General features: G+C 38.5%; 1 protein-coding gene, 1 long non-coding RNA gene and 1 pseudogene across 2 annotated transcripts; 2 read left to right on the forward strand and 1 right to left on the reverse strand.

Moving 5' to 3' along the window:
• Nucleotides 1–5,163: 5,163 nt before the first annotated feature.
• LOC131413463 (olfactory receptor 2H1-like) lies at nucleotides 5,164–6,095 on the reverse strand (annotated as a pseudogene).
• Nucleotides 6,096–9,565: 3,470 nt separating this feature from the next.
• Nucleotides 9,566–12,507, forward strand: LOC131413464 (uncharacterized). The gene is made up of 3 exons (XR_009221953.1): nucleotides 9,566–9,625; nucleotides 9,742–9,796; nucleotides 11,798–12,507. It is a non-coding gene; the product is annotated as an uncharacterized LOC131413464 (long non-coding RNA).
• A 10,653-nt stretch (nucleotides 12,508–23,160) lies between these two features.
• On the forward strand, nucleotides 23,161–25,398 carry UBD (ubiquitin D). Its single transcript, XM_058554935.1, has 2 exons — nucleotides 23,161–23,416; nucleotides 24,371–25,398. The coding sequence occupies exons 1-2, from the start codon at nucleotides 23,399–23,401 to the stop codon at nucleotides 24,839–24,841; spliced, it is 489 nt and encodes a 162-aa protein (XP_058410918.1). The 5' UTR covers nucleotides 23,161–23,398; the 3' UTR covers nucleotides 24,842–25,398.

Here is a 25,398-nt window from a genome sequence, read left to right on the forward strand (position 1 = left end):
AATTCCACTGTAGGGAAAAACTTTTCCTTTCTTTTTATTTATTAATTTTTTGTTTATTTTTCTAATTCATATCAGTAATGACTCTTGGATATTCATTTATTCTGCTTTCATTACTCTCATTGTTTATTTTGTTACACACATTGTCTGATATTTTATTGTTGAGAACTCCTTTAAGTTGATTTCTGTGAGTTTTGGACATATCTCCATCATTTTTTGAGCACTTCTTTACTTTCTGGCACCATACCATATTCCAGACTTATTTTGTATTTTCTCTTTCCTACCTCTGAAGTCAACCATCCCTCCAAGGATTCTTGGTTCCTTTTATTGGAGAATGGCATTTAGAAAGCAAGATCTGGGTGCTAGGTATGCTCATTGCTACTGAGGTGTCATTGCTTCTAGGCCCTTTCAGTGGACAGCTAGAATGTATACATACATCACATATATATATATATTTTATCCATCTGTATATATATTATCAAATATCTATATCTATATCCATCTTTTTGCATATTAAAAACTATGAGTTCATACTGATGCCTCCAATTCCAGTTTAACATCACAGGCTTCATTCTAGTCTTATTGATTTATATTCATAACTCTTCTCTAACAGCGAGAAACCTGGCTCTCATTATTCACAATATATTTAATTATTTGATAAATTCTAGGATGCAAATAAAGTAATTTCAGAATTGCTAACCCATATTCTTTGAAAAACAAATTTTCTAATTAGATTGCAATGTTTGTGAACAGTACTTTTTGTCTTTGGCCTTCTGGTATCCAGTCAAAATACTGTTTTCCAAAGTTACTTAGGTTAGTTCATTTCTTCATCTTATGCAGTGTGGCTATGTTCATTTGTAATATAGTTAGATTCGTTTTAGTCTCCTGGAATTTCCACACACCTTTTCGATTTAATTAATTAACTAATTAATTTGTTTGTTTTTGGAGTATGTAAAACATTACTATGGTTTGAAGAGACAGAACTATGCAAAAATGTATATGCAGGGAAATGTCACCCCCCTTCATCCCCAATACCCTGTTCCCGTTCCCTCATTCTTTCCATCCTGTTCCCAAACACTCCCTTTGTGGTCACATCCTTCTTCCACGACTAACTCCTGGCAGTCACAAAACTGTCCTCCATCACCATAATGTTGCCTTTTACAGAATGTCATACAAATGGAATCATACAGTATGTAACTTTTTATGTCTGGCTACTTTCACTCACTGTAATGCTTTTGAGACTCATCCATGTTATAGTCAATGAATATTGAGTATTCATTGAATACTCAATGACTGTATCAGCAGTTTGTTTCTCTTTGTTACTGAGTAGTATTTGATTGTATTGGATACACCACAATTGGTTTGTCTATTTACCTATTGAAAGATGTTTGGGTTGGTTTTAGTTTTTGGTGATTATGAATAGAGATACCATAAACATTTGTGTACAGGTTTTTGTGTGAACTTAAGTTTTCATTTCTCTAGTGTGTGGAATTGCAAACATATTGTAAGGATATGTTTAAACTTATAAGAAACCGCCACATTGTGTTCCAGAGTGGCTGCACCATTTTGCATTCCCACCAGCAATGGGTGAGAGTTCCAGTTGCTCTGCATCCTTGCTCACACTTGACAATATCAGGTTTTTTATATTTTAAAATATTAGCTGTTGTAATAGGTGTGTAATGGTATCTCTTGGTTTTAATTTGCATTTCCCTAATAGCTAATGATGTTGAGCATATTTTCATGTTCTTCTTTTTATTTTTTCATGTTCTTCTTGCCATCCCTGTATCCTCTTTGGTGAATTGTCAGTTAAAATTTTTTGCCCAGTTTTGTTTTTTTTTTTTTTTTTTTTTTTTTGTGAGGAGATCAGCCCTGAGCTAACATCCACCAATCCTCCTCTTTTTTTCGCTGAGGAAGACGGCCCTGTTGCCCAGTTTTTTTATTCAGAAGTTTGTTTTCTTACTGTTGAGTTTTGAGAGTTCTTTATAAATTTTGGGTACAAGTCCTTTGTCAGTGCGAAACCACTGTGAAACCATGTGAGCCTGAACATTACCTATTTATTTATTTTTCTGGTAAAAAACACATAACAAAATTTACCATCTTAACCATTTTTAAGTATTTTGGTCAGTGGTGATAACTATATTCACATTGTTGTGCAACAGATCTCTAGAACATTCTTATTTTGCATGCTATAAAATTCACCCATTTAAACTGTACAATCTTTTGGTTTTGCGTATATTTACAAAGTTGCGCAACCAACATGACTGTATAAATCCAGAATACTTTTGTTAGTCCAAAGAAAAACCTCATTGTCATTAGCGGTCACTCCTCTTCTCCTCCAACCTCCAGTACCTGACAACCATTGACTTACTTTCCGTCTTTATGGATTTGCCTATTCTGGCTATTTCATATAAATGGAATTATACAATATGTGGCCTTTTGTGTCTGGCTTTTTTCATTTAGTATAATGTTTTCAAGATTCATTCATGTTGTAGCATGTATCAGAGGTTCATTCCTTTTATGGCTGAATAATAATCCATTTTATGGATATAACACATTTTGTTTATCCATCCAATCAGTTGATGGACTTTTGGGTTGTTTCCACTTTTTGACTGTTATGAATAATGCTGCTATGAACATTCATGTATAAGTTTTTGTATGAACATATATTTTTAATTCTCTTGGGTATAAACCTAGGAATGAAACTGCTAGATATATGGTAACTCTGTTTAACATTTTGAGGAAGTGCCAAACTCTTTTCCAAGCAGCTGTACCATTTTACATTCCTCACATCCTTGCCAGCACTTTTCTTTCCTACCTTCCTTCTTTTCCTTCCTTCCTTTCCTCCCTCCCTGCCTCCCTCCCTCCTTCGTTCCTTCCTTCCTTCTTACTTTTTTCAAATTAGTCGGTGTGAGTGGCATCTCATGTGGTTTTCATTTTCACTTCCTTGATGACTAATCATATTAAGCATCTTTTCACATGCTTATTGACCATTTAAAAAAATTGGGTTATTTGTCGTTTTGTTATTGGGTTGTAAGAGTTCTTTATATATTTTAGATACAAGTGCCTTATTAAATATTTGATTTGCAAATATTTTCTCTCATTCTGTGTTCTCTTTTAATTTTCTTGATGGTGTCCTTTAAAGTACAAAAGTTTTAAATTTTGACTAAGTGCTATTTATCTATTTTTCTTTTGTTGCTCATGATTTTGGTGTCATATCTAATAAACATTTGCCAAATTCAGGTTATGAAAACTTACCCCTGTGTTTTCTTCTACAAGTTTTATAGTTTTTTTTTTTGTATTTAGATCTTTGATCCATTTTGAGTAATTTTTGTATATGGTATGAGGTAAGGGTCCAATTTCATTCTTTTGCGTGTGGCTATCTGGTTGTCACAGCACCATTTGTTGAATACACTTTTCTTTCTCCATTGAATGATCTTGGTACCCTTGGTATTGGCCACCTTGTTGGCAACCTTGTCATTGCCTATAGACATATGGGTTTAATTTTGGACTCTCAATTCTATTCCACTGACCTATGTGTCTATCCTTGTGCCAGAACCACTCTGTCTTGATTGCTGTTGGTTTGTAGTATGTTTTAAAATTGGGACGTATGAATCTTACATTGTTCTTCTTTTGGGTCCCTTGCAATTCCATATATGTTTAGAATCAGCTTGTTAATTTTTACAAAGAAGTCAGTGGGTTTTCTGATATAGATTGTATTGAATCTATAGATCAGTTTGGGGTATATTGTCATCTTAACAATAGTAAGTCTTTTGATCCATCAACATAGGATGTTTTTCCATTTATTTAGATCTTCAATTCTTTTGACAATATTTGTTAACTTTTGGGGTACAAGTTTTGCACTTATTTTGTTAAATTTATTCTTAAGTATTTCATTCTTTTTGATGCTATCGTGAATAAAATTTCTTCTTAATTTTATTTTTGGATTCTTCATTGCAAATGTATAGAAATACAGTTGATAATTGTACATTGATTTTGTATCTTGCAACCTTGCTGAACTCATTTATTAGTTATAATAGTTTCTAAGATAATTATTTAAGGTTTTCTGTATACAAGATCATATCATCTGCAAATAGAGATATTTTAACTTCTTCCTTTCCAAACTAGATACTTTTTATTTCTTTTTCTTATCTAATTTTCCTGGCTAAAACCTGCAGTACAATGTTGAATAGAAGTAGCAAAAGTAGAAATCCTTGTTTTGTTCCTGATCTTAGGGGAAAGCATCTAATCTTTCACTATTAAATATGATGTTAGCTGCATGTGGGGTTTTTGAAGATGCCCTCTATCAAGCTGAAGTTCTCTTCTATTCCTAGTTTTATTTTGAATGTTTTTGTCATGAAAGTGCTTGGATTTTGTCAAATGTTTTCTTTGCATCTATTGAGGTAATCATGTGACTTTTATTTTTCATTCTATTGATAAGATGAATTACATTAATTGATTTCCAGATGTTAGGCCAACCTTGCATTCCTGGGATAAATCCTACTTGGTCATAGTATAATTTTTTTTCATGTTCTTAGATTTGGTACTCTAGTATATTCTGCATTAATATCCTAAGGGATGTAAGGTAGAAGCCTCATAACCCATCAAAACCTGGGAGGCCATATGTTGTCTCATGACAACCTCCTGGAGGATATAAGAAGGAGAATAAGAGATGGCTTTGAGGTAGGTCCTAACAAGTCTCCCATCCTTTCATGTCCCAGGACGATCAAAAGGTATCCTGCCAAGTCTCAGACTAGCTGTGGTTAAAGCCTTTGCTGTGTGATGTATGTGGATATGTGTAAGGACCCTAGAGTGTCATGGTGGAGCTATCTCCCTATATTGACATGATGGTTGGTGAGAGACTATATAGCCAAAAATGGACATGGCAGAATCTGTAGAAGGGAAGACAGTAAAAACAGGGAGGATAAGAGAAGAAATAATGAGAATTGGCAGGCTTGTTTGGGTTTAAGGTGTGTTATAGAGATACCTACTTCCTCTTAACCCAGTTTCTCTCTGTCTCTCTCTCTTAGATACCACATTATTACACAGTGACACACTGCAGTGGCTCGGGTGTGTATAGAAAAAGTAGTGGACTGGGGAACTCACCATTCTTATAAATCATGAAGAAACTCTTCAGAATTTAGAAAGCACATTAACCAGCTTTCTTCCTTAGCTCTCTCTGGAGTCCTCATCCTTCCCCAACAACATTCTGAAAGCGCTCTTTACTTCCTTGTTCCTCAGGGTGTATATCAGAGGGTTAAGTGAAGGAGTGCCCACTGCATAGAAGAGACCAAAGAATTTTCCCCTCTTTTGGGCATAGAGATTTTTGGGCTGGAGGTAGACAGCAATAACTGAGCTGTAGAAGATAGTGACAACCATGATATGGGAGGAGCAGGTCCCAAAAGCCTTCTTCCTCCCTTTTGCAGAGTTAATCCTTAGTACTGCCTGGGTAATGGCACAGTAAGAGACAAGGACCAAGCTGAGGGGCACAACCACAGTGATGACACTGGACACAGCTAACTGGATCTCATTAAAGGTGGTATCTCCACAGGAGAGTCTAATTAGAGAAGGGACTTCACATATAAAGTCATCTATCTTCCTGTGGGGGTAAAATGGCAGGCGGAGGGTGGGTGGTGTCTGGACTATTGACTGGACAAGACCCATAACCCAGGCTACAGCTGCCAGCTGCTGGCACAGGCGAGGGTGGATGATGGTGGCATAGTGGAGGGGCTGGCAGACAGCCACGTAGTGGTCAAAGGCCATCATTGTCAGGAGGATGCACTCAGTGGTCCCCAAGGACATGAAGATGAAGAGCTGGACAGAGCAGCCAAGGAAGCTGATGGTCTTCTTTGGGCCCCACAGGTTGACCAGCATCTGGGGGACACAACTTGTGGTGAAGCAGAGAAGGAAAGATTGGAGAGGAAAAAGTACATAGGAGAGTGGAGCCTGGGGTCCAGCACAGACAGCAGGATGATGAGTGTGTTGCCCACCAGAGTCAGGAGGTAGGAAGTTAAGACAACCATGAAGAGGATTCTTTCAAGCCCTGGGTGTTCAGAGAAGCCCAGAAGGAGGAAGCCCACCGGGGAGCTTTGGTTGACCATGGCTTGTTCCTGTTTGGACCTAGAGGGATGAGAGCTATCAGATCAGTGTGTTCCAACCTGTCTTAGCAAAATTCTCTCTGGGTACTTGGGTACTTGTTGCCTCACACCAAGTGGACGTTTCTCTTTCCTCCCTCTCACTCAACCTCTCTCTCCAGGCACATCACAGTCCCATAGCTCCTTCTCTTCCCCTGTTTCTCCTGGTCAGATGTTGTCTGGTGGAAGTAGGAAACCACGAATGTGCTGGAAAACAGGTGGAGCCTCACACTGGTACCTCAGTCTTACTGGTTGAAGGCAAACAAACTGCTGTGAAATACAGGTTAATTAATTATTTTTTATTAATTCAATAATCGATTCTTGAGCACCAATCAATTATTTTGTTCTGAATACTGTGGTAGTTCTCAATATTCTTTTACAATATATCCAGGAAGAATTAGCAAAGAAATCCTTTTGACTAAATTTCACTTTCATAAATATCTATGCAGGGTTTTTTCCTACTCTGGGGCATACATTTCCTAGAGTCATTCATGTTTTATCTATATTACCCTTATTTGGAGGGGAGCCACCAGAGGTAGAATGTATGAATTAAGTAGAGTTCTCCTCTGTGTGATGTGACCCCCCGACAGAGACATTAATTAGATGATCTTGTACCCTTAAAAAAATTGCATTTTATTCACAAGAGCATTGTCTACAAATGGAAAGCCCTAACCTCAACTTAACATTATGTGCGGTATGGCAAAATAAGACCAAAAATGCTGAAACTTGTTTTGTTCTGTAGCTGCAAAAATCTATAATATTGGGGCTTAGAAATAAGAAAGAGGATACAATTTTTCAATATTTTCCCTTTCAGATAAGATTACATCAATAGCAAAATACACTGAGTTGAGATTGAGGTATTTAAGTAGAACTTAGAATTTGTTTAATGCTTCCTTAATTCTATTCACTAGTTGAGATTTAAAAAAAAATTAATATATAAATTTCAAACTTGCAGAAAATTTCCAAGAGCAGTCTAAAAAACTCCTGTATAAACTTTATCCATATTAACAAATTCTTAATATTTACTACTTTTTATTATTCCATCATTTTCATTTTACATGCAATTATACTTATTCTGAGCTATTGGAGAGTGGGTTGCATACATAATGCTTCTTCACGCCTTTGTATCGTAGCATGTATTTTTTTTTAAGCAAAAGTTTTTTTAGGTAAACACAGTACAGTTACTAAATATAGGAAATCCAACATTTATAAAATATTATTATTGACTCTGTAGTCCATACTCATAATTTTGCTAATAATGACCTTTATCGTAATTTTTCCCATAGAAGATCTAGTCTGGATTTCTTATGGCTGACCTTGGCCTCTGTAATAGCCTTCCGTTAGTCACTGAAACAACAAGCCTTAAACTATAGGGTGGTGGGTTCAGGCCTCACCAGGAGAAGCTGAGAGGATGGAGGGAGCGTGGCCTCACGCATATGATAAACATTGGGAAATACACGGAAAATTGTCAAGACCCCAAGAAACTGAAGGTAAATAAAGCAAAGATAATGGGTAGGTGAGAGAAGGAAGTCTGAATATCAAAGGACGAATCCGAGTGAGTGAGTCAAGGAAAACCTTCGGGAGGTGTTTTTTTTTAAGATTTTTAAGATGACCTGGATCTTTGCTATGAAAGACTGTGTTGAGACACAGAAGGTGAACTCAAAGATGGGTGTGGGATGCGGCAGCCCCCCTGGTAGTTAAGAGGTAGGAACTGGGGGTCTTCTGAAAACAGACAATCTTAGGAAGGCCTTTTAGGGGATGAGGTGGCAAGCAACTTGGTGGCCTTGTTGGCAGAAAGTGCCCTGGGAGTTTATGGGATGGCGTGGTCATCTCTCCATCACAGGGGCTCCATTTTGTGTTAAAAGCTACATCTTATTCTCTTTTTGTCAGGACTCCCTCTTTTTTGTTTTCTTCTATATTCCTTTCTCCTGGATTGAGGAGAAATCCTACACCTTTAGGATAAGATTTGTTTCCTTTTTAAAAAATTGTTAGGGCCGGCCCTGTGGCTTAGCGGTTAAGTGCGTGTGCTCCGCTGTTGGTGGCCCGGGTTCGGATCCTGGGCGCGCACCGATGCACTGCTTCTCCAGCCATGCTGAGGCTGAGTCCCACATACAGCAACTAGAAGGAAGTGCAGCTATGACATACAACTATCTACTGGAGCTTTGGGGGAAAAAATAAATAAAATTAAAAAAAATTGTTAATTATTCAAACAAAAGAGTATATAAAATATGTCTATGGATTTTAAAGAATAATAAAATGAACACATGGTGTAACTGCCCCTCCTCCAATCTAAGAATGGAACGAATGTTGCCAATATCTTAGCAGCCTTCCATGTGTCCCTCCCTCATCACATCTCCTTCATTCTCCTAGAAGAAGTAAACGGTATGCTGATTATTTTAAATTCCGCATCCCTTTTAAACTTTATAGTGATCATAAATTTTATATCTCAGCAATTGCCCACCATATTTTATTCAGCCATCAACTTTAGAATTTCTAACGTTTTTATTCTCTTGGCTATGTATTGTCTCACTTTTGTATGTTATTTCTTTTTTGTGTGTGTGTGAGGAAGATCAGCCCTGAGCTAACATCCATGCCAATCCTCCTCTTTTTGCTGAGGAAGACTGGCCCTGGGCTAACGTCTGTACCCATCTTCCTCCACTTTGTATGGGATGACATCACATCATGGCCTGACAAGCGGTACATGGGTACGCACCCAGGATCCGAACTCAGGCCGCCAGCAGCGGAGCGCACGCACTTAACCACTACCCCACGGGGCCGGCCCCTGTATGTTACTTCTGAATCTCTGCAGTTTATGTCTTCCTTCAGCTGTCTGTTCTCTCCTGTTCTCTCTCAAAGCGTATCTTCCTCATCCTCTTTCTCTTCGTCTTTCTTTTCTCTTACTCCAACAAAAGGCAAGCATTACTTTCCCCACTTATCATTAATTCTGTATTCACATACACATTTATTCCTTTGTTGGTCACCAAAGAGCCTGTCATTTACTAGGTGCTACAAGGTTATGTGGTACGAACTCTGCTCTACAACCCACTAATGATAACCACCTATTGCCTTAGCAGTTACTATCTGTTGAGTGCTTCCTATGTATCAGGTACTATGTTAAAAAACTTCCTGAATATCTGGATCTCACAACAACCCTGAAAAATAGTTCATATTATCCTTCGTTTACAGAGGAAACAGTCTCAAAGAGGTTATAAGTTGCCCAAGGTTATCCAGCCGATAAGCGTCAGGGCCAGGTTTCTAGACCTTGTTTGATTCAAACACTACTGAGAACATGTGGAAATGGATGGGCTGTGGGAGAAGAATAAACTCGTAACTTACCCACAATCAAGTCAGAATCTCCCAATTGCCTTGCTGCCAGAGCTTCCCCATGACTAGGAGCTTCTGGACTGATTGGAGCATCCACTTGATCCTCACACTGAGAACTAAGAGCAAACTCTGGAGAAATGTACCCTTGAAATTGATTAGAGCTTAAATTTCAGGTAAGAGTAATGATTGCTGGTACCTACTTCCCCAGCCATTTTTCAAAACGCTTCACAACGTATTGCTCCTTGTAACAACTTTAAGAGGAGGTTACTCTTATTATCTTCCTTTTCAGATAAAGAAATGAAAACACACAGAGGATAAAATACTTGTTCTGGCAAGTGTGGCAGGTAAGCACCAGTGCTGAGATTCGAACCCAGGTGGGCTGGCTGAGGAGGTAATGTACCAACCACATCCCACCATCGCCCTGCTCAACGTGTGAAGTCAGAAGTAGCTCTTCACTATGGAGCTTTTTGCTAACAACCTCTCCTCCTCAATCCAGGGAATTACCTTCTCTTTTAGTGGTACTGGAGGTAGAAAAGGAAGCATGATATGGTGATGGAGGGAGGGATCCCAGGACTCTCATTCCGTGGAGAGAAACAGCTCATTAATTCTGCCAAGAATAGGGGCCTCATAACTCACAATTAGTTAGCCACTGCCACTAATGACGGTTAAGAAGAGAGGGGAGGATCTACAGGAAACGTGCCAGCAATGGCACTCCCTTTGGTAAATAAAAAGGTCAACCTCTGCTCCTCCGTGTCATGGGGAGTACAAGGGTGTCTTGACATGAGTACAGCCATGTTTGGCCGCTCCATTGACCTACAGCCACCAGCACAAAAAGAAATACAAAGCTGCTTTCTGTGTGGTGGGAACTGGCCTTTTCCCGGGAACTGGCCTTTCTCCCACGGAGAGAGTTGCAAGTTGTAACATTTCAAGGCTCTTGGAGCGTCGTAGCACGGGATGGACTGGCCATCTGTGCCGGGCTGAGACGGTAACCAGAGAGAACAATGCACGTGCACAACTACTGGGCTGGGACGTTAGCCAGGGGGCTCAGTGCACGTACGCCACTGATAACCATTTGTGCATGGAAACACTAAATGCTTGCTCTGCAAACTCTGTAATTGCTTACTCTGAAAATTACTGATGGTATAAAAACTGCTAGAGACTGAGACCCGGTGAGAGTTCCACCTGTGGAAGGGACGCCTTGCCCCGGACGTGTGATCCTTGCCCAGCCGCGTCGATTGACAGGGCTCTCCCGGCAGTGGGGCGTGGATGTTGTGAGTAATTGATTTGATGTGAAGTAATTGATTTGATGTGTTCTCTTTTCGGTCAACCTGGTGTTTCTCTTTCTGGTTGATTTGTGTCATTTCTCTTCAGCCGACGTGGGTGTTTTCCCTTTCCAGTCGGGCTGATGTTTTTTCCCTCTTAATATTTGACCTATTTGGATCTGTTTGCAGACTATCGCCTTTACTATCCTCTATATAATAAAATATACCTTCAGTCCATTTGTTTGGAGTGGAAAGTGTCTTTTACGTCTCCGATCGAATCCCCGAACCTCTCATAACAAAGGGTATTTGTTTTCTTTTTGCCACCACCTCCTGAGTGTCCCATATTTCTAGCCTTTCCTCTCAAGCCTCTCATGTGCTTAATCAATACCTCCTTACTTTGGTTTATTTCCTTCCTTCTTTTAAATAGAAGTATAATTTATATAATAGAATGCACAAATTTTAATGCTTAGTTCACTGAGTTTTGGTAAATGTATACATCCAGGTGAACACCACCCTAGTGAAGATATAGAACATTTCCATTACCTCAGAAGTTCCTCATGCCCATTGACAATAATTCTCCCCTCTCCATGCTTTAGGTAATCACTGATCTGATTTCTATCATTTTAGATTGTTATGCTTGTTCTAGAACTTCACATAAAAGATTCATTCAGTGCACACTCTTTTGCGTTTGGCTGCTTATACTCTGCACAACATTGTGATTCATCCATGCTATTTTGTGTATCAACAGTCCATTCCTTTTTAATTATTGTGTATTATTCCATTGTATTCCACTGTATAAATATGGCACAATTTGTCCATCCATTCATAAACCAAAATGATAGACATTTGGGTTTGTGGTGATTTTCAATCTGTCCCCCAATTCTTTGATATTCCTCCCTTCATAAGGTAGAGCCTACTTTTCCTGCTCTTCAGTGTGAGCTGTACTTAGTGAGTCACTTCTAACAAATAGAATGTGACAGAAATAATGGTCTGTGACATCCAAGATTAGGTCATAAGTGACATTCTGACTTCCTTCTTGTTCTTTCTTTTGGATTGTTCATGCCATCCACCCTGTCATGAAAGGGTTCAAGCAGTGGAGAGGCCCATACGAGGAGAAACTAAGGATTCTTGCTGACAAAAAAACAGAGACATCTTGTAAGTTGAACCTCCAGCTTCCGCCACATCTTCTAAGGACTGCAGTTTAGCTGACAGCTGCAACCTCATGAGAGACCCTAAGCTGGAACCATCAGCTAAGTAGCTTCTGCATTCTGACTCACAGAAACTGTGAGATGATAATTACTCATTGTTTGAAACCATTCAGTTTCGTGGTAATTTGTTATGCAGCAATAAATAACCAATGTAGAGTTGTTCCCCGTTTTTGCTGTTATGAATAAATCTGCTATGAATTTTCACGTACAAGTCTTTTGTGGACATATGTTTTCATTTCTCTTTGGTAAGTACCTACAAGTGGAATTTCTGGGTCATGTGATAGGCATATGTTAAACTTTATAAGAAGGCTTCAAACTGTATTGCAAAGTGGTTGTACTCCCACAGCAATTTTGCGATTTCCAGTTACTCTATATTCTTGCCAGAACTTAGTACTATTATTTTTTTGAGTTTAGCCATGCTAGTGGGTATGAAGTGATATCTCATTGCAGTTTTAACTTACATTTCTCTGATACCTAAGTTGTTGCGCACCTTTTTTTTTTGGCTGCTTATATTATCTTCTTTCATGAAGCATCTGTTCCATTCATTTGTCTGTATTTTATTGTGGTTGTCTTTTTATGATAGAATTGTAGTTCTTTATATAGTTTAGATAAATGAACTGTGAGTATTTTCTTTCCGTCTATGGCTTGATGTTTCATTTTAAAAGGTGTGTTCTAAAGAGAAGCAGCTTTCAATTTTGATTAACTGAAAATTTATCAATTACATTTTTGTGGTTAGTGCTTTTCGTGTCCTGAGAAATCTTTTTTTATTCTAAAGTCATAAATATTTTCTCTTCTTTTTTTTTTAGAACTTTCTATTGACGGTTTTTATGTTCATTTATATGACCCATGTCAAATTAATTTTTTGTATATGTTGTGATGTAGACCTTGGTATCTTTGCGTAAAATCAATTGATCTTATACAAGTAGCTTTGTTTTTAGAATTTTTATTCAGTCCCACTTATATCCCTAGTTGATAGACATTTGAATTGTCTCCACTTTTTGTCTATTATGAATAACATCGCTATGAAGAGCCAGTAATAGTCTTCGTGAGGACATTTGATTTCATTTCTCTTGAGTAGTACTTGAAAGTGGAAACGCTGGATTATACGAAATTTATGTTTAACTTTTAAAGAAACTGCTGAATTTTCTTCCAAAGTGGCTCTACCAGCTTTGACATGTCTTTACCAACACTTGTACCAGCATTTCATACCCTCGTCAATACCTGATATTGTCAGTCTTTTTCATTATAGCCATTCTAGTGGATTTGTAGTGTCATCTTGTGTTTAATTTGCATGTACCTAATAACCAATGATATTGAGGTTATTAATTTTCATATATTCTTTGGTGAAATGTCTATCCATATCTTTTCCCATTTTCTTTCTTTTTTTTTTTTTTTAATTTTATTTCTTTTTTCCCCCAAAGCCCCAGTAGATAGTTGTATGTCATAGTTGCACATCCTTCTAGTTGCTGTATGTGGGACGCAGCCTCAGCATGGCCGGAGAAGCAGTGCGTCGGTGCTCGCCCGGGATCTGAACCCGGGCCGCCAGCAGCAGAGCGCGTGCACTTAACCGCTAAGCCACGGGGCCGGCCCCTCTTTTCCCATTTTCAAATTGGGTAGTTTGTCTTATTTTTTTGGGTTGTAAGAGTTATTTATATATTCTGGATACAAGTTCTCTATCGGATGTATGATTTCCAAGTATTTTCTCCGAGTCTGTGGCTTGTGTTTTCATTTTCTTAATGTTGTATTTTAAAGAGCTAGAGTTTTAAATTTTGATGAAGTCCTATTTGTCCAGTTTTTCTTTTCTCTATTGTGCTTTTGGTGACATATGTAGGAAAATTTTGCCCTATCCAAGATCACAGATTTTCTTCTAGAAGTTTTATAGTTTAGCAGTTCCATTTAGGTCTATGATCCCTTTTGAGTTAATATTTGTATATGATGTGAGGTAAAGGTCCAAATCCAAATACTTCTTTTTTTTTAATCTGGATATTCAACTATCCCAGAACAATTTTTAAAAAGACTATGTTTTCCTCATTGAATTGCCTTGGTATTTTTGTTGTAAATCAATTACCTATAAATGTAAATGTTTATCTAGATTTTTCTGTTATGTTCCCTTGATCTATATGTCTATCCTATGTCATTGTCACACTGTCTTTATTACTCAAGCTTTATAATAAGTTTTGAAATCAGATTGTGTAATTTCTCCAGCCTTGTTCTTCTTTTACAAAGTTGTTTTGGCTATTCTCAGTCCTTTGTATTTCCATATGTTTTAAGATTAGCTTTTCAATTTATAAAAAAAAGTCCTGCTTCTGTTTTAATAGGTATTGTATCTATAGAACAATTTGAGGAGAATATCTATTTTAACAATATTGAATCTTCCAATACATGAACATGGACTAACTCTCCATTTATTTAGAACATCTTTATTTCTCTCAGCAATGTCTAATAATTTTCAGTGTACAGGTCTTCCACTTTTTTTTTTGTTAAATTTATTATTATGCATTTTATGCTATTGTGAATGGAACTGCTTTCTTAATTTCACTTTTGGATTGTTCATTGCTAGTATATAGAAATACAATTGTTTTTAAAATATTCATCTTGTATCCTGTGACCTTGCTAACTTATTTATTAGTTCTAGTAGATTTGTTGGTGGATTCTTTTGGATTTTCTATGTTCAGTATCATGTCATTTGTAAATATAGTTTTTCTTCTTCTTTTCCAATCTTTAATACTGTTAATTTCTTTTTCTTGCCTTATTGCATTGGATAGAAACGCCAGTAGTATGTTGACTAGAAGTAGAAAGAATAGATATCCTTACCTTTTAGACTTTCTCAATTAAGTATGATATTAGCTTTAGGGTTTTGGTAGTTGTCCTTTATCAGGTTGAGGAAGTTCCCTTCTATTCCTAGTTTTTAGCATGCGTGGGTATTGAAATTTTTCAACTGCTTTCTCTGTGTATTTTGGGATGATCTCATGGTTTTTGGCCTTTATGTTATTAATGTGGTATATTATATTAAACAATTGTTGGATACTAAGCCAGCTTTATATTCTTGGCATAAATTCCACTTGGTCACTGTGTATAATTCTTTTTATATGTTAAAGGATGTGGTTTACTAATACTATGTTAAGAGGTTTTTTTTTTGCATCTATGTTCATGAGGGATATTTTTCTGTATTTTTCTTATGATGTTTTTAACCTGGCTTTGGCATCAAGGTAATACTGGCATTGTAGAATAAGTTTGGAAATGTTACCTCCTTCACTATTTTTTGAAAAAGTTTGTGTAGGATTGGTATTGTTTTTTCCTTAAATATTTGATAGAGTCCACCAGTGAAACTTTCTGAGCCTGGAATTTCTTCTGTGTGTGATAATATCTTAAATTACTAATTCCATTTTTTAACTTGTCATAGGTATAATCAGATTTTCTATTTCAATTTTGATGATTTCTGCTTTCTAGGAATTTTAAAATTTCATCCAAGTTGTCTAATTTGTTCCTAATATTCCCTTATAATCTTTTTATTTCTGTAGGTTTCATAGAGATATATCCTATTTCATTCCTGATGTTAATTTTCTTCTTCTCTACCTCTTTCTTGATCTGTGTAGCTTAAGTTTTTTCTTATTGATTTTTTCTTTCTTTTTTGTTTGAGGAAGATTGGCCCTGTGCTAACATCTGTTGCCAATATTCCTCTTTTTTTTTTTTCTTTTTAGTCCCCAAAGCCCCACTTCATAATTGTGTATAATAGTTGTAGAGTTGTAGCTCTTCTATATGGGACACCACTTCAGCATGGCTTGATAAGCAGTGAGTAGGTCCACACCCAGGATCCGAACCTGCAAACCCTGGACTACTGAAGGGAGCGTGTGGACTTAACCACTACGCCACTGGGCCAGCCCCATTATTGATTTGTTTTTAAGAACCAACTTTTGTTTTGATTGATTTATTATGTTGTGGGTTTATTTTTTCTGGTCATTGACTTCTGCTCTGATTCTCCTTATGCTTGAGTTTGATTAAGTTTGCACTTCCTGGGCCGGCCCCGTGGCTTAGCGGTTAAGTGCGCGTGCTCCGCTGCTGGTGGCCTGGGTTCCGATCCCGGGCGTGCACCGCTTCTCCGGCCATGCTGAAGCCGCGTCCCACATACAGCAACTAGAAGGATGTGCATCTATGACGTACAACTGTCTACTGGGGCTTTGGGGGAAAAATAAATAAATAAAATTAAAAAAAAAAAAAGTTTGCACTTCCTTTTGTAAATTCTTAGGCTGGAAGCTTAAATGATTGATTTGAGACTTTTCTTTAAGGCTATAAAATTTCCCTTAAGTACTCTTTTATGCGCAGCCCATAAATTTTGATATGTTTTGTTTTCATTCAATTTTAATTATGTGCTAACTTCTTTCAGGTTTTCTTTTTTGATCCTTGGGCTATTTAAAATTATATTTTGTGATTTCTAAATATTTGTGGATTTCCCACATTTCTTTATATTACTGACTTCTAATTTAATTACATTTTGGTGAAAGGACATACTTAGAGACTTGTTTTATTACCTAGCATATACTGATGAATATTCCATATGTGCTTGAGAATTATGTGTAAGGTCTGGTCCTTTTAGTGTTTCAGTGGAAAGCCCAAGGTGTTTACCATGCCCCTCTAACTTGTCTATCTCCCTTGCGGTGGGAAGTGGCAGAAATTTCTGCTTGGCTCTTTCAGCCTTCCAGATGTTGTTTTGTTCCTGTACTCTTTAAAAGCTTGCCTTGTACATCGGTAGGTCAGTAGTCAGCCAGGGATGTGAGGGGAGTTCTCATCTAATTTTTGGGTTTGTCTCTTTATAGCTCCCTCTTTTCTGAGATTTCTCCTTAATTTCCAGATACTCTGGCATCCTTTAGCTAAGAAGACAGCAGCTTTCTGTTTGAACTCTATCCACCATGCATGGACTGAGGAGTGCCCTCAGAGAAAAGCTGTATAAATGTAGATCTTACCTAGGATGCTTCCCTTTTTTCATGAGTCGAGGGCCCTCTAGTTTCTCCTTGCTTTTGGTCATTCCCCACTGACTTCAAACAGTTGTTTTTTTTAAATACATATTTTATTTTTACAGAATTTATCATTGTTACTAGCAGAAGAGTTATTCCAATGCAGGCTACTCTCTTTGTTGTAAATTCTCAGATTCTTTTATCATTTCCTCTGTGTTGGACTACAGTGTAGGAACAGTGAATTCTAGAATCCTAAGGCTGGAAGAGCCCTTGAGACATTGTTTAATCTTCATTTGATGCCTCAAAATTTCCTTATAACTCACTACCTTTTGAATCATATCAGGCCATTTTTTTCCCATTCCATTTTTTCCATACTTTTTTTTTTGATGTTATTCTGTGTTAAAATTTGCCTCATTTCTACATCCACTTTCTGGTCTTACTTCTGTAGATTAGCAAAAGCCTAACCACATATGAAATCTCATTTAATCATAACGCCAGTCATGTGATGTAGATACTGTTTTACCTTTTGTATCATAGACTGCTCATTATTACCCAGTAGTAGTTCTTTCCCCTTCTCATACTATTTCAGTTAGGTTATGCTTGCTCAGAATAAAGACTATATTTCACAACCTCCCTTGCAGCTTCATGTGGCCATGAGATGCCAGGCAATGGGATGTAAGAGAAATCTCTGGCTGTTTCCTGGAGCCTTTCTTAAAATACAGTTGAAGCCCTCTCTTTGGCATCTTCTTTCATCACTTCTGCCATCCTACTTCCTGGAATGATGATGTAATGGTAGAACACTAGCTGCTATTTTGGACCACAAAAATGTAGGCCATATTTTAACAATAGCAGAGTTCAAAGGATCCTGGCCCTGAGTTTTTTTGTGGAACAGAACTACTATACTGGCTCTGAATCTTATACCTCTGGATTTTGATGTGGAGTGAAATATACTATTATCTTTTTAAAGCCACATATTTTTAGGTGTTAGTTAATGGTAGCAGAGCCTAAATCCTAAGTGAAACCTTCAACTTACAGAAGAGAGTACTAAGCTTCAGGGTGGTTAAATATCTTGCATGGGAAGTAGAAGGCAGAGCCTGGATTCACTCCATGATGATCTGACTACAGCAAAGTGGATGTGGGCACTGGCCCACACACCATCCTACACCCATGAGTGCATTAGCTATTCCAGTTACCTTGTTGGTTTAGTCGATTTTCGCACGTTGCCATTAGACCCATGAACCAGGCTCAGTGATTGTCCTCAAATTCAGATAATATTGTAGGATTTATTATCAATCTTTCCAAGTTTTGTGGTATGTAAAATACTAGTGGATGGTGCATGTTTGGGAGTAGGGAAGGCACAAGATTATGACAATTAACTTATTATAGCCACCAGCTTTTCATGGCCATTTGCCCAGCAACTAGTGATGAGCACTAAAAGTAATTCTCATTGGTGCATAACTTATAGCCAATTCTGTCCTGAGCCAACAATAGCATAAAAAAGATACATACCCCTTCCCACACTATCTATCTGTCTGTCTATCCGTCTATCTATCCATCTATCTATCTATCTATCTATCTATCTATCTATCTATCTATCTATCAATCTATTTATATCATCTATCTCTAGCTATTGAATAGATAGAACACACACAGGGTTCAAAACCAAAAAAATAACAATAGGGCAAGGCATACAATAAAAAGTAAGTCTCTTTCCCATTCCTATTCCTCAAGCAGTTCAGCTTCCCTCCCCAAAGGAAATATCTTCTCCCAGTGAAACTGTATGCATAGTTCAGCATACATGTATATTTTCTTCTTTTTTGAATACTAGACTATTATACACACACTTTGCAACTTTTTTTACACCTTCATTTATTTAGTTCCTTATTGGTAAATGTTTTTTTCATTTTTTTATTACAAATAATGCCACATGAATATTCTGGTACATACCTTATTTCATACATATACGAGTACATTACTGGGATAAATTCCTAGAAGTGAAATTGCTGGATTAGAGGATATGTAGATGAAAATTTTTTTATCACAAACTTTGATACCACAAATGAATATACGTAACATATGTAAACTCTAAAGCGTAATAATGTCATAATGAACATTTACAGTTTTTACATTTTTATAACAGCTTTATTTCATACATATGTGGTCCTCAATACTGTAATGTTCAGTTTTGCTTGTGTTTATTTCCTTTTAGAACATTTATGTTTTAGACCATAACATTACGTTATCTCTAATAGAGTGAATACACATTACATCTCTTAAGTATTAACGTAACACACATTAGTGCCATTCAATAAATTGCTTTTATCAAACATTAAGTTCTCACAGTTAAACTTTAGGCTCTGAATATGACCAGATGAGATCATATCAGAGGGATCCTAAGTGACTCATTCCCCGTTGAAAATCTTCAAGTAACTCACATTAGCATTTAGATTGGGCTTTGTTTCTGTTAAAAAGCGAACATACTCTGAATTTCAAAGTAGCTTATCTCTCTGTTTCTCTATGTAGTTTTGCTTGTTTTTAAGATTTATAAAGAGTATCATACTTTATGTAGTTTCCTTGGTCTTGTATTTTTTACTCAGGAGCTTTCTGGCATATTCATCCATATTGTTGCTTGCAGGTGTAATCCGTCCGTTTTCACTGCTGATGATATTCCACAATTCAGTTATCTATTTCCCTATTACTGTAAGATATTTGGGTTGTTTTAGTTTGGCATGTCCATTTTTAATTTTTATAGTATTTCCAAATTGTCCCTCTTTGAGAGTGAACAAATTTTTTTTCCATCCATCAATAAACAAGAACTCCCAGTGGCTTTTTCACTGAGTTTAGTTGGCATTTCAGAAGCAATATTCTAGATCTCAAAGCAGTTTTACGAACTCTTTCATGGGTATTAGTAAAGAGACAGGAAAGAGGCCTCAATGGAAGCAGTGACTAGCCTAAGACCACCCATCAGCTAGGGCCAAGCTAGGAGGTTTGTAGATACAGGATACATTTGTTTTATAACCTAGCAAGATCTCTATAGCATGATCTTTCACGTTGGCTGATCTTCTGAATTTGTTAGAGGGGCAAATGAAAACAGATCTTTCTGTCTCTGAAAAAATTTATTATGGCACAGAGAAAAAAATAAGTCAGATTGACATGTGGTAACAAGCAAGGAGGAGGTCAGGTCCCAAAAAGAATTCCTACCTGTGGTCAGCAAAGTGGCACCAGGGTGTCTGGGAAAGAGCTCGCCCTGGCCTTGGGTGGGAGGGGAATTTCACAGAGGAAGGGAAGAGGGAGATCAGAGCCCAGATTTGTTATTCTCATTCCTTAAAAGGACACTGTTTCTCAGAATCCAGATCCTGTCTACGTAGGGAATCCTCTGAAATCCCCAGCTCCAGTGGGAGGTTCCTGTACTGCCACCTGGAGTTGCATGACAGTGGCACTCTTTAATACTCACAGTCCCAGGAGAGCAGTTCTCATCTACCTTGCACCAGGCTGCAATTTTCCTCCAGGCTCCGACACCTGCGCTCACAGGCTCTTTGCTTACTTCCGCCGAGTCGGGGAGGATAGAGTGGTCTGGGCAGAGCCTGCCACCTAGGACTATTCCTACCTACATATGGGCCCCAAAACTCTTCTTGCTGTCACTCATCCCAAGGCTCCTTGCATCCTCTGCTTTCCTTTGTCTCTCTGTATTCCTTCCCCCAACTTGTACCTTTCCTGTAATAAACAGGCCTATGTGTGCATGCACTCTCCCCCTCTCTTTCCACTGAAGCACAATATGATAAGAAGAAGATAAGGACTATAGAAGTAGAGATTAGCATTTGAACTCTTGCTCACCAGCTACTACTAATATGACTATGGATTAGCTTGCTTATCAATAAAGATACTAATATTTACCTCATTAGAATGCTGAAACAGTTAATGAGGTACCATTTAATAATGTCTCGTGCAGTTCCTGAAATATAATAAGTACTCACTAAATGTTATTTTCCATTTTTAGTTATTCACTTACTTATTCATTTAGAAATTCATTCATGGATTTAGTAAATATTTATTATTTACTATGCTAGACAGCATGCCCGGGAAGTGCTGAAGATACAAGCTAATTAAGACGTAGTCATGACCCTCAAGATGCCTACTGTTTACTGGGGCAACAGACAAGTAAGCAGATGCTCTTATTGCTGAAGAAATGTGCTCTGAGAGGCTTGTGGAGGGAGTATGAGAGGACAGAAGATGGGCACATAACACAGAATAGGAAGGAAGAGAGTTAGGGAAGGCTTCCTGGAGGAGATGCTGCTTATAGTGCATATTCTTATAAATTCATGATGTTGGGGGTAGAGTTGGAGGGAAATGCATGCTCAATGACCTGGTGGCAGAGAGCTTGGCATGTTTAAGGATATGCAGGGAACTCAGGGAACTGTGCAGAGAAGCAGCTAGACCTACGTATCTGCAGCTCAGTTTGGGTGGTGGTTATATATCTGAGGGGCATCAGCAGACAAATATCTTTCCTGGGGAATGTCATTCCAAGACTCCCCCTCCTGGAGCTTCCGGCTAAGGTTTCCTGCTTCCCCTGAGAATGCAGACATTGGCATAAAGATGGTGTAGGCTACTGGAACAAGAAGGGCAAAGAGGGAAAATGTATGAGAAGAGAGTAATTTAATTTTAAGCAGCCTTAAACATTTAATCTCCCTCTTCCCTTTACAGAAATGATGTGAAGATCTAAGAAGATAATGGGTGCAAATAAATTTGAAAAGTGAAAGCAGTTTATTCAATCTGTGTTTTTTATAGATTTTCCTCTCTCTTTTTCCACGCTTCCCATCACTACCCCACTGCAGGGCTTTCTCTTTCTCTATCACCCTCAACCTGATCTGACATTTTCTGCCTGGCCACTGGTGATGTTTCAGAATACCCAAATTCTATTGGATAGCAGATGCAAGGCAGCCTTTGCTGCTGTGCACCAGCTAAAGGTCACAATCCTGGTTTCTAAACACAGAGGACAATAGGAACCTGGAGAGATATCTGAAGGGAGACTAGCAGGTGCCCATGTTTCCAGTCTATTCCATCACACACTCTTCCCTCTTCATATTCACCCTATGTATTTAAAAAAAGTATGTCTACCCCACAAAAATACATTGAGATAATAATTAGTTTTTTCAGTTTTATTAACTAAGAGCTTCAAATAGAAGAACATGATTTATGTTAAGATTTTTGAAATATTGGAATGACCTCTTAGATCCCATTACTCTATGCAGGCACTTCTGTAAATCCAAGTTCTCCATGATGGAAACCCCTGGAATAAAATGGGATCATTTGAAATCTGTCACTGAGTGAAGATACAGTAAATGGCCACTGAAAATACAGCCAACAAAGATGATAACTTGGCATTTTTATGAGCTTTTTACTTTGAAATAAATCCTTTTTTTTAAAAAAATGGGTTTTGTGGCAATGTCCTGAGAGTCTGGGAGAGGGGAGTGAGTAATTTGGAGTGTTAGGAGGATCAGAGTGATATCGAGTCAGTTCCCTGAGGGCACACAGCTCATGTACTCTCTCTTTGTCCCAATCCCAATCTCAAGGGCCAGGCAGTGAGCAGCACCGTAGGCATCTGAGATGGCAGTGTGAGGAGAGTCCAGGAGTACAGCTGGGAAAGTAGAGCCACTGAGGTGAGAGAGTGGATGTGTGATGGCTTTAGTGTGTGGAAGGGGGGAGTCAGCATTTGACTGTTGGCTTTGGATTGTTCTCAAGTAGTGGATTTGGTTTGCAGGTTCTGGGACAGGGGAAGAAGTGAGTCGGAGACCTCAAGACCCAGGAATCTGAAGTTCTTTGTAAAGGACATTTTATAAACAAAGTTTTCTGAGCCTGGAAGACACTTAGTAATTCTCTCAATCATCTCATTTTATAGATCAGAAAACCAACACCTAAAGAGGTGAACAGACTTGCCCAAGGTAATGTAGCAAGTGGCACCGTCATGTCACTTCTCAGTCCAGGGTTATTTATTCTACGTCTTCTCGAGGCTGCTTCACACATCCTGCCAGGCTAGTGTGAGAGGCTGCTCATAATCACATCACTCCACACCTCTGTCCTCTCCTGGGTGTACGTGCTCTCAGGAAGGCCCCTGACTGATGGGAGGTTCTTAAAAGCAGCAAGAGAGGACCACCAAGTTTAAAGGTCTTCAAGCCAGTGAGGGCCCAGGGTTGCAGACTGGACAGTCATAAGTCAGGACTGGGAGTGGTGGGTTGTTAATCAGGGAAAAATTCTCAACAGAGAAGCACCAACCCATGCTTGGATTAAGGAAGGCAGATGTATTGGCTGAGGGGAGAAGGGCTTGAACAGAAAGTATTCTTTGTTTATTGAGTCACTGTAAGCAAAAGTGAAAGAAAATTTATGAAGTTATACAAGAACAGAGAGCACAGGAAATCTAGACAAACACAACAAATCAGGCAGGGGATTTCCAACTCAGCTGTTCATATATAAGCTGGGTGCACTCGCAGTCTCCTCAGGCTCCTGTTTCTACTCCCTTGATTGCTGAGATGGCTACCTGCCTCTATGTAAGTTGGGGTTTGATAATGGGGATGGGGAAAGGGAAAGCACCTTCAAGAGATGGGGGAGAGAGCTCAGGAATGGATGAGGGACAGTGCTCAGGGAGGTAGCGTGACTGGGAGAGCATCTTGAAGGGGATGAGATAGGCATTGATAGCTACAGAAGGTAAAGGAAGCTTTTGTGAAGAGAAGCTGGCCATTTGGCTCCTGAGTTCTCTTTTATGTCAGACCTTGGACTGGCCACTGTTAGGGATAAATGGTAGGAAGTGGGAGTGGGCTTTGTGCTTAACAGGGCTGATGAGATTTGAAACTGTGGAAATACTGTCTTGACCCCTTTTCCCCTTATCCTGTTCAAGGCCCAGAGCTCTTAAACTTAAGCTTCCTTCTCCTCTCAAAAGAGAGGTTCACAAAACTCATTTATCCTAAGTTGTTAATGATCTGATATTACCTTATGCAAGAATATATGCACTATAAAGAGAACCTGGAATGAGGGCAGTGCTTTGCACAGACTCCAGTGAAGAAATGTCTGTGACATCTAGATTGGGAAGATATTTTTGAACAGAATGTGAGGGAGGTCCTCCCAGGCTTTCAAGTGACAACACAGGGGTGAGCTTCCCCAGAGTCTGATATACATCTTTGGATGCTTTGTAGTTGTATTTAGTTTTTGACATTTGACAAAATTTATCCAGATAGGAGGCAGGTAAATAAAGTGGGAAATCGTTAATGATATTGTGAAATGGATAAGAAGTATGGTTATAAAGGAATAAGACTGATTTTATTGTTTGTGTTATAACCTGAAAATTCCAAAAGAGAAGTTCCAAGGAAGGAAGGGACACAGCTTGTTGTAAAGAAGCTAGAGGATCAGATGGGCAGTGAAGGGCAGAAGCAATTAAGGAGGGGGAGCAAGAAGTGTAAAAGGTGGCAGGCAATCTAGGCAACTGTCTGTTGGCCTTCATTGTGCAGGTGAATGTCCATTCTCAGCAATGGAAATTAATGACCTTCACTGCCTACTTGGAAGACAGAGTGAAGAAGATCAATGAACATGTCCGGTCTAAGACCAAGGTTCCCGTGCATGACCAGATCCTTCTGCTGGGTTCGAAGACCCTAAAGCCCATGAGGAAGCTATCATCTTATGGCATTGACAAGGAGACGACCATCCACCTCACCCTGAAGGTGGTGAAGCCCAGTGATGAGGAGCTGAACATGACTCTGGTGGAGTCAGGTGATGAGGGCCAAAGGCACCTCCTCCAGGTGCGAAGGTCCAGCTCAGTGGCCCAGGTGAAAGAGATGATCAAGGCCAAGACCGCTATAACTCCTGAGAAACAGATCGTGACTTGCAATGGAAAGAAATTGGAAGACGGGAAGATCATGGCAGATTATGGCGTCAGAAAGGGCAATTTACTCTTCCTGACACGACACTGCATTGGGGGGTGACCACCCTGGGGATGGGGTAATGCCAGGAGCAAAAGAGTTTATTTCCTTTTGGCTCTTACTCACCAATCACATCCTTTGATTATTTCCCAAAACTAATGAGAGAGAGATAAATAGAAGGATAAGATTTGGGGTGAAGTGGGGAGGGAGACTGCAGAATACTTTCTAACTCTATGATTCTTTGATGCTAACAATTGATTAAGTAGTAGGATTGCATATAATATATTACTTAAAACAAAATACATTTTTAAGGCACATTAGAGATAGCATTCAAAGCCAGCTTGCAGTTTAATCCTTTCTTGGTTCCTTCTGGTTTGTTAAAAAACTCCTGTTTCCTTTCCCATCCAACAAGATAGTGAGTTTTAGGTTGGGATTCATGTTCTCCTAATTTCTATGCTTCCATCTGTGTTTAGCCCAGTGCTTCATCTATTATATTGCTCACTAATTGTTGGAGCAAATTGAATTTTTACTTATAGAGAACAGTGAACTGATTTATTATGAAGTGAATTAATTACTCTGACATGATTACAATCTAATTAATAAAGAATTTAGAAATTCAA

The sequence above is a fragment of the Diceros bicornis genome, chromosome 14 (genome assembly GCF_020826845.1).
Source record: "Diceros bicornis minor isolate mBicDic1 chromosome 14, mDicBic1.mat.cur, whole genome shotgun sequence".
Lineage (NCBI taxonomy): Eukaryota > Metazoa > Chordata > Mammalia > Perissodactyla > Rhinocerotidae > Diceros > Diceros bicornis.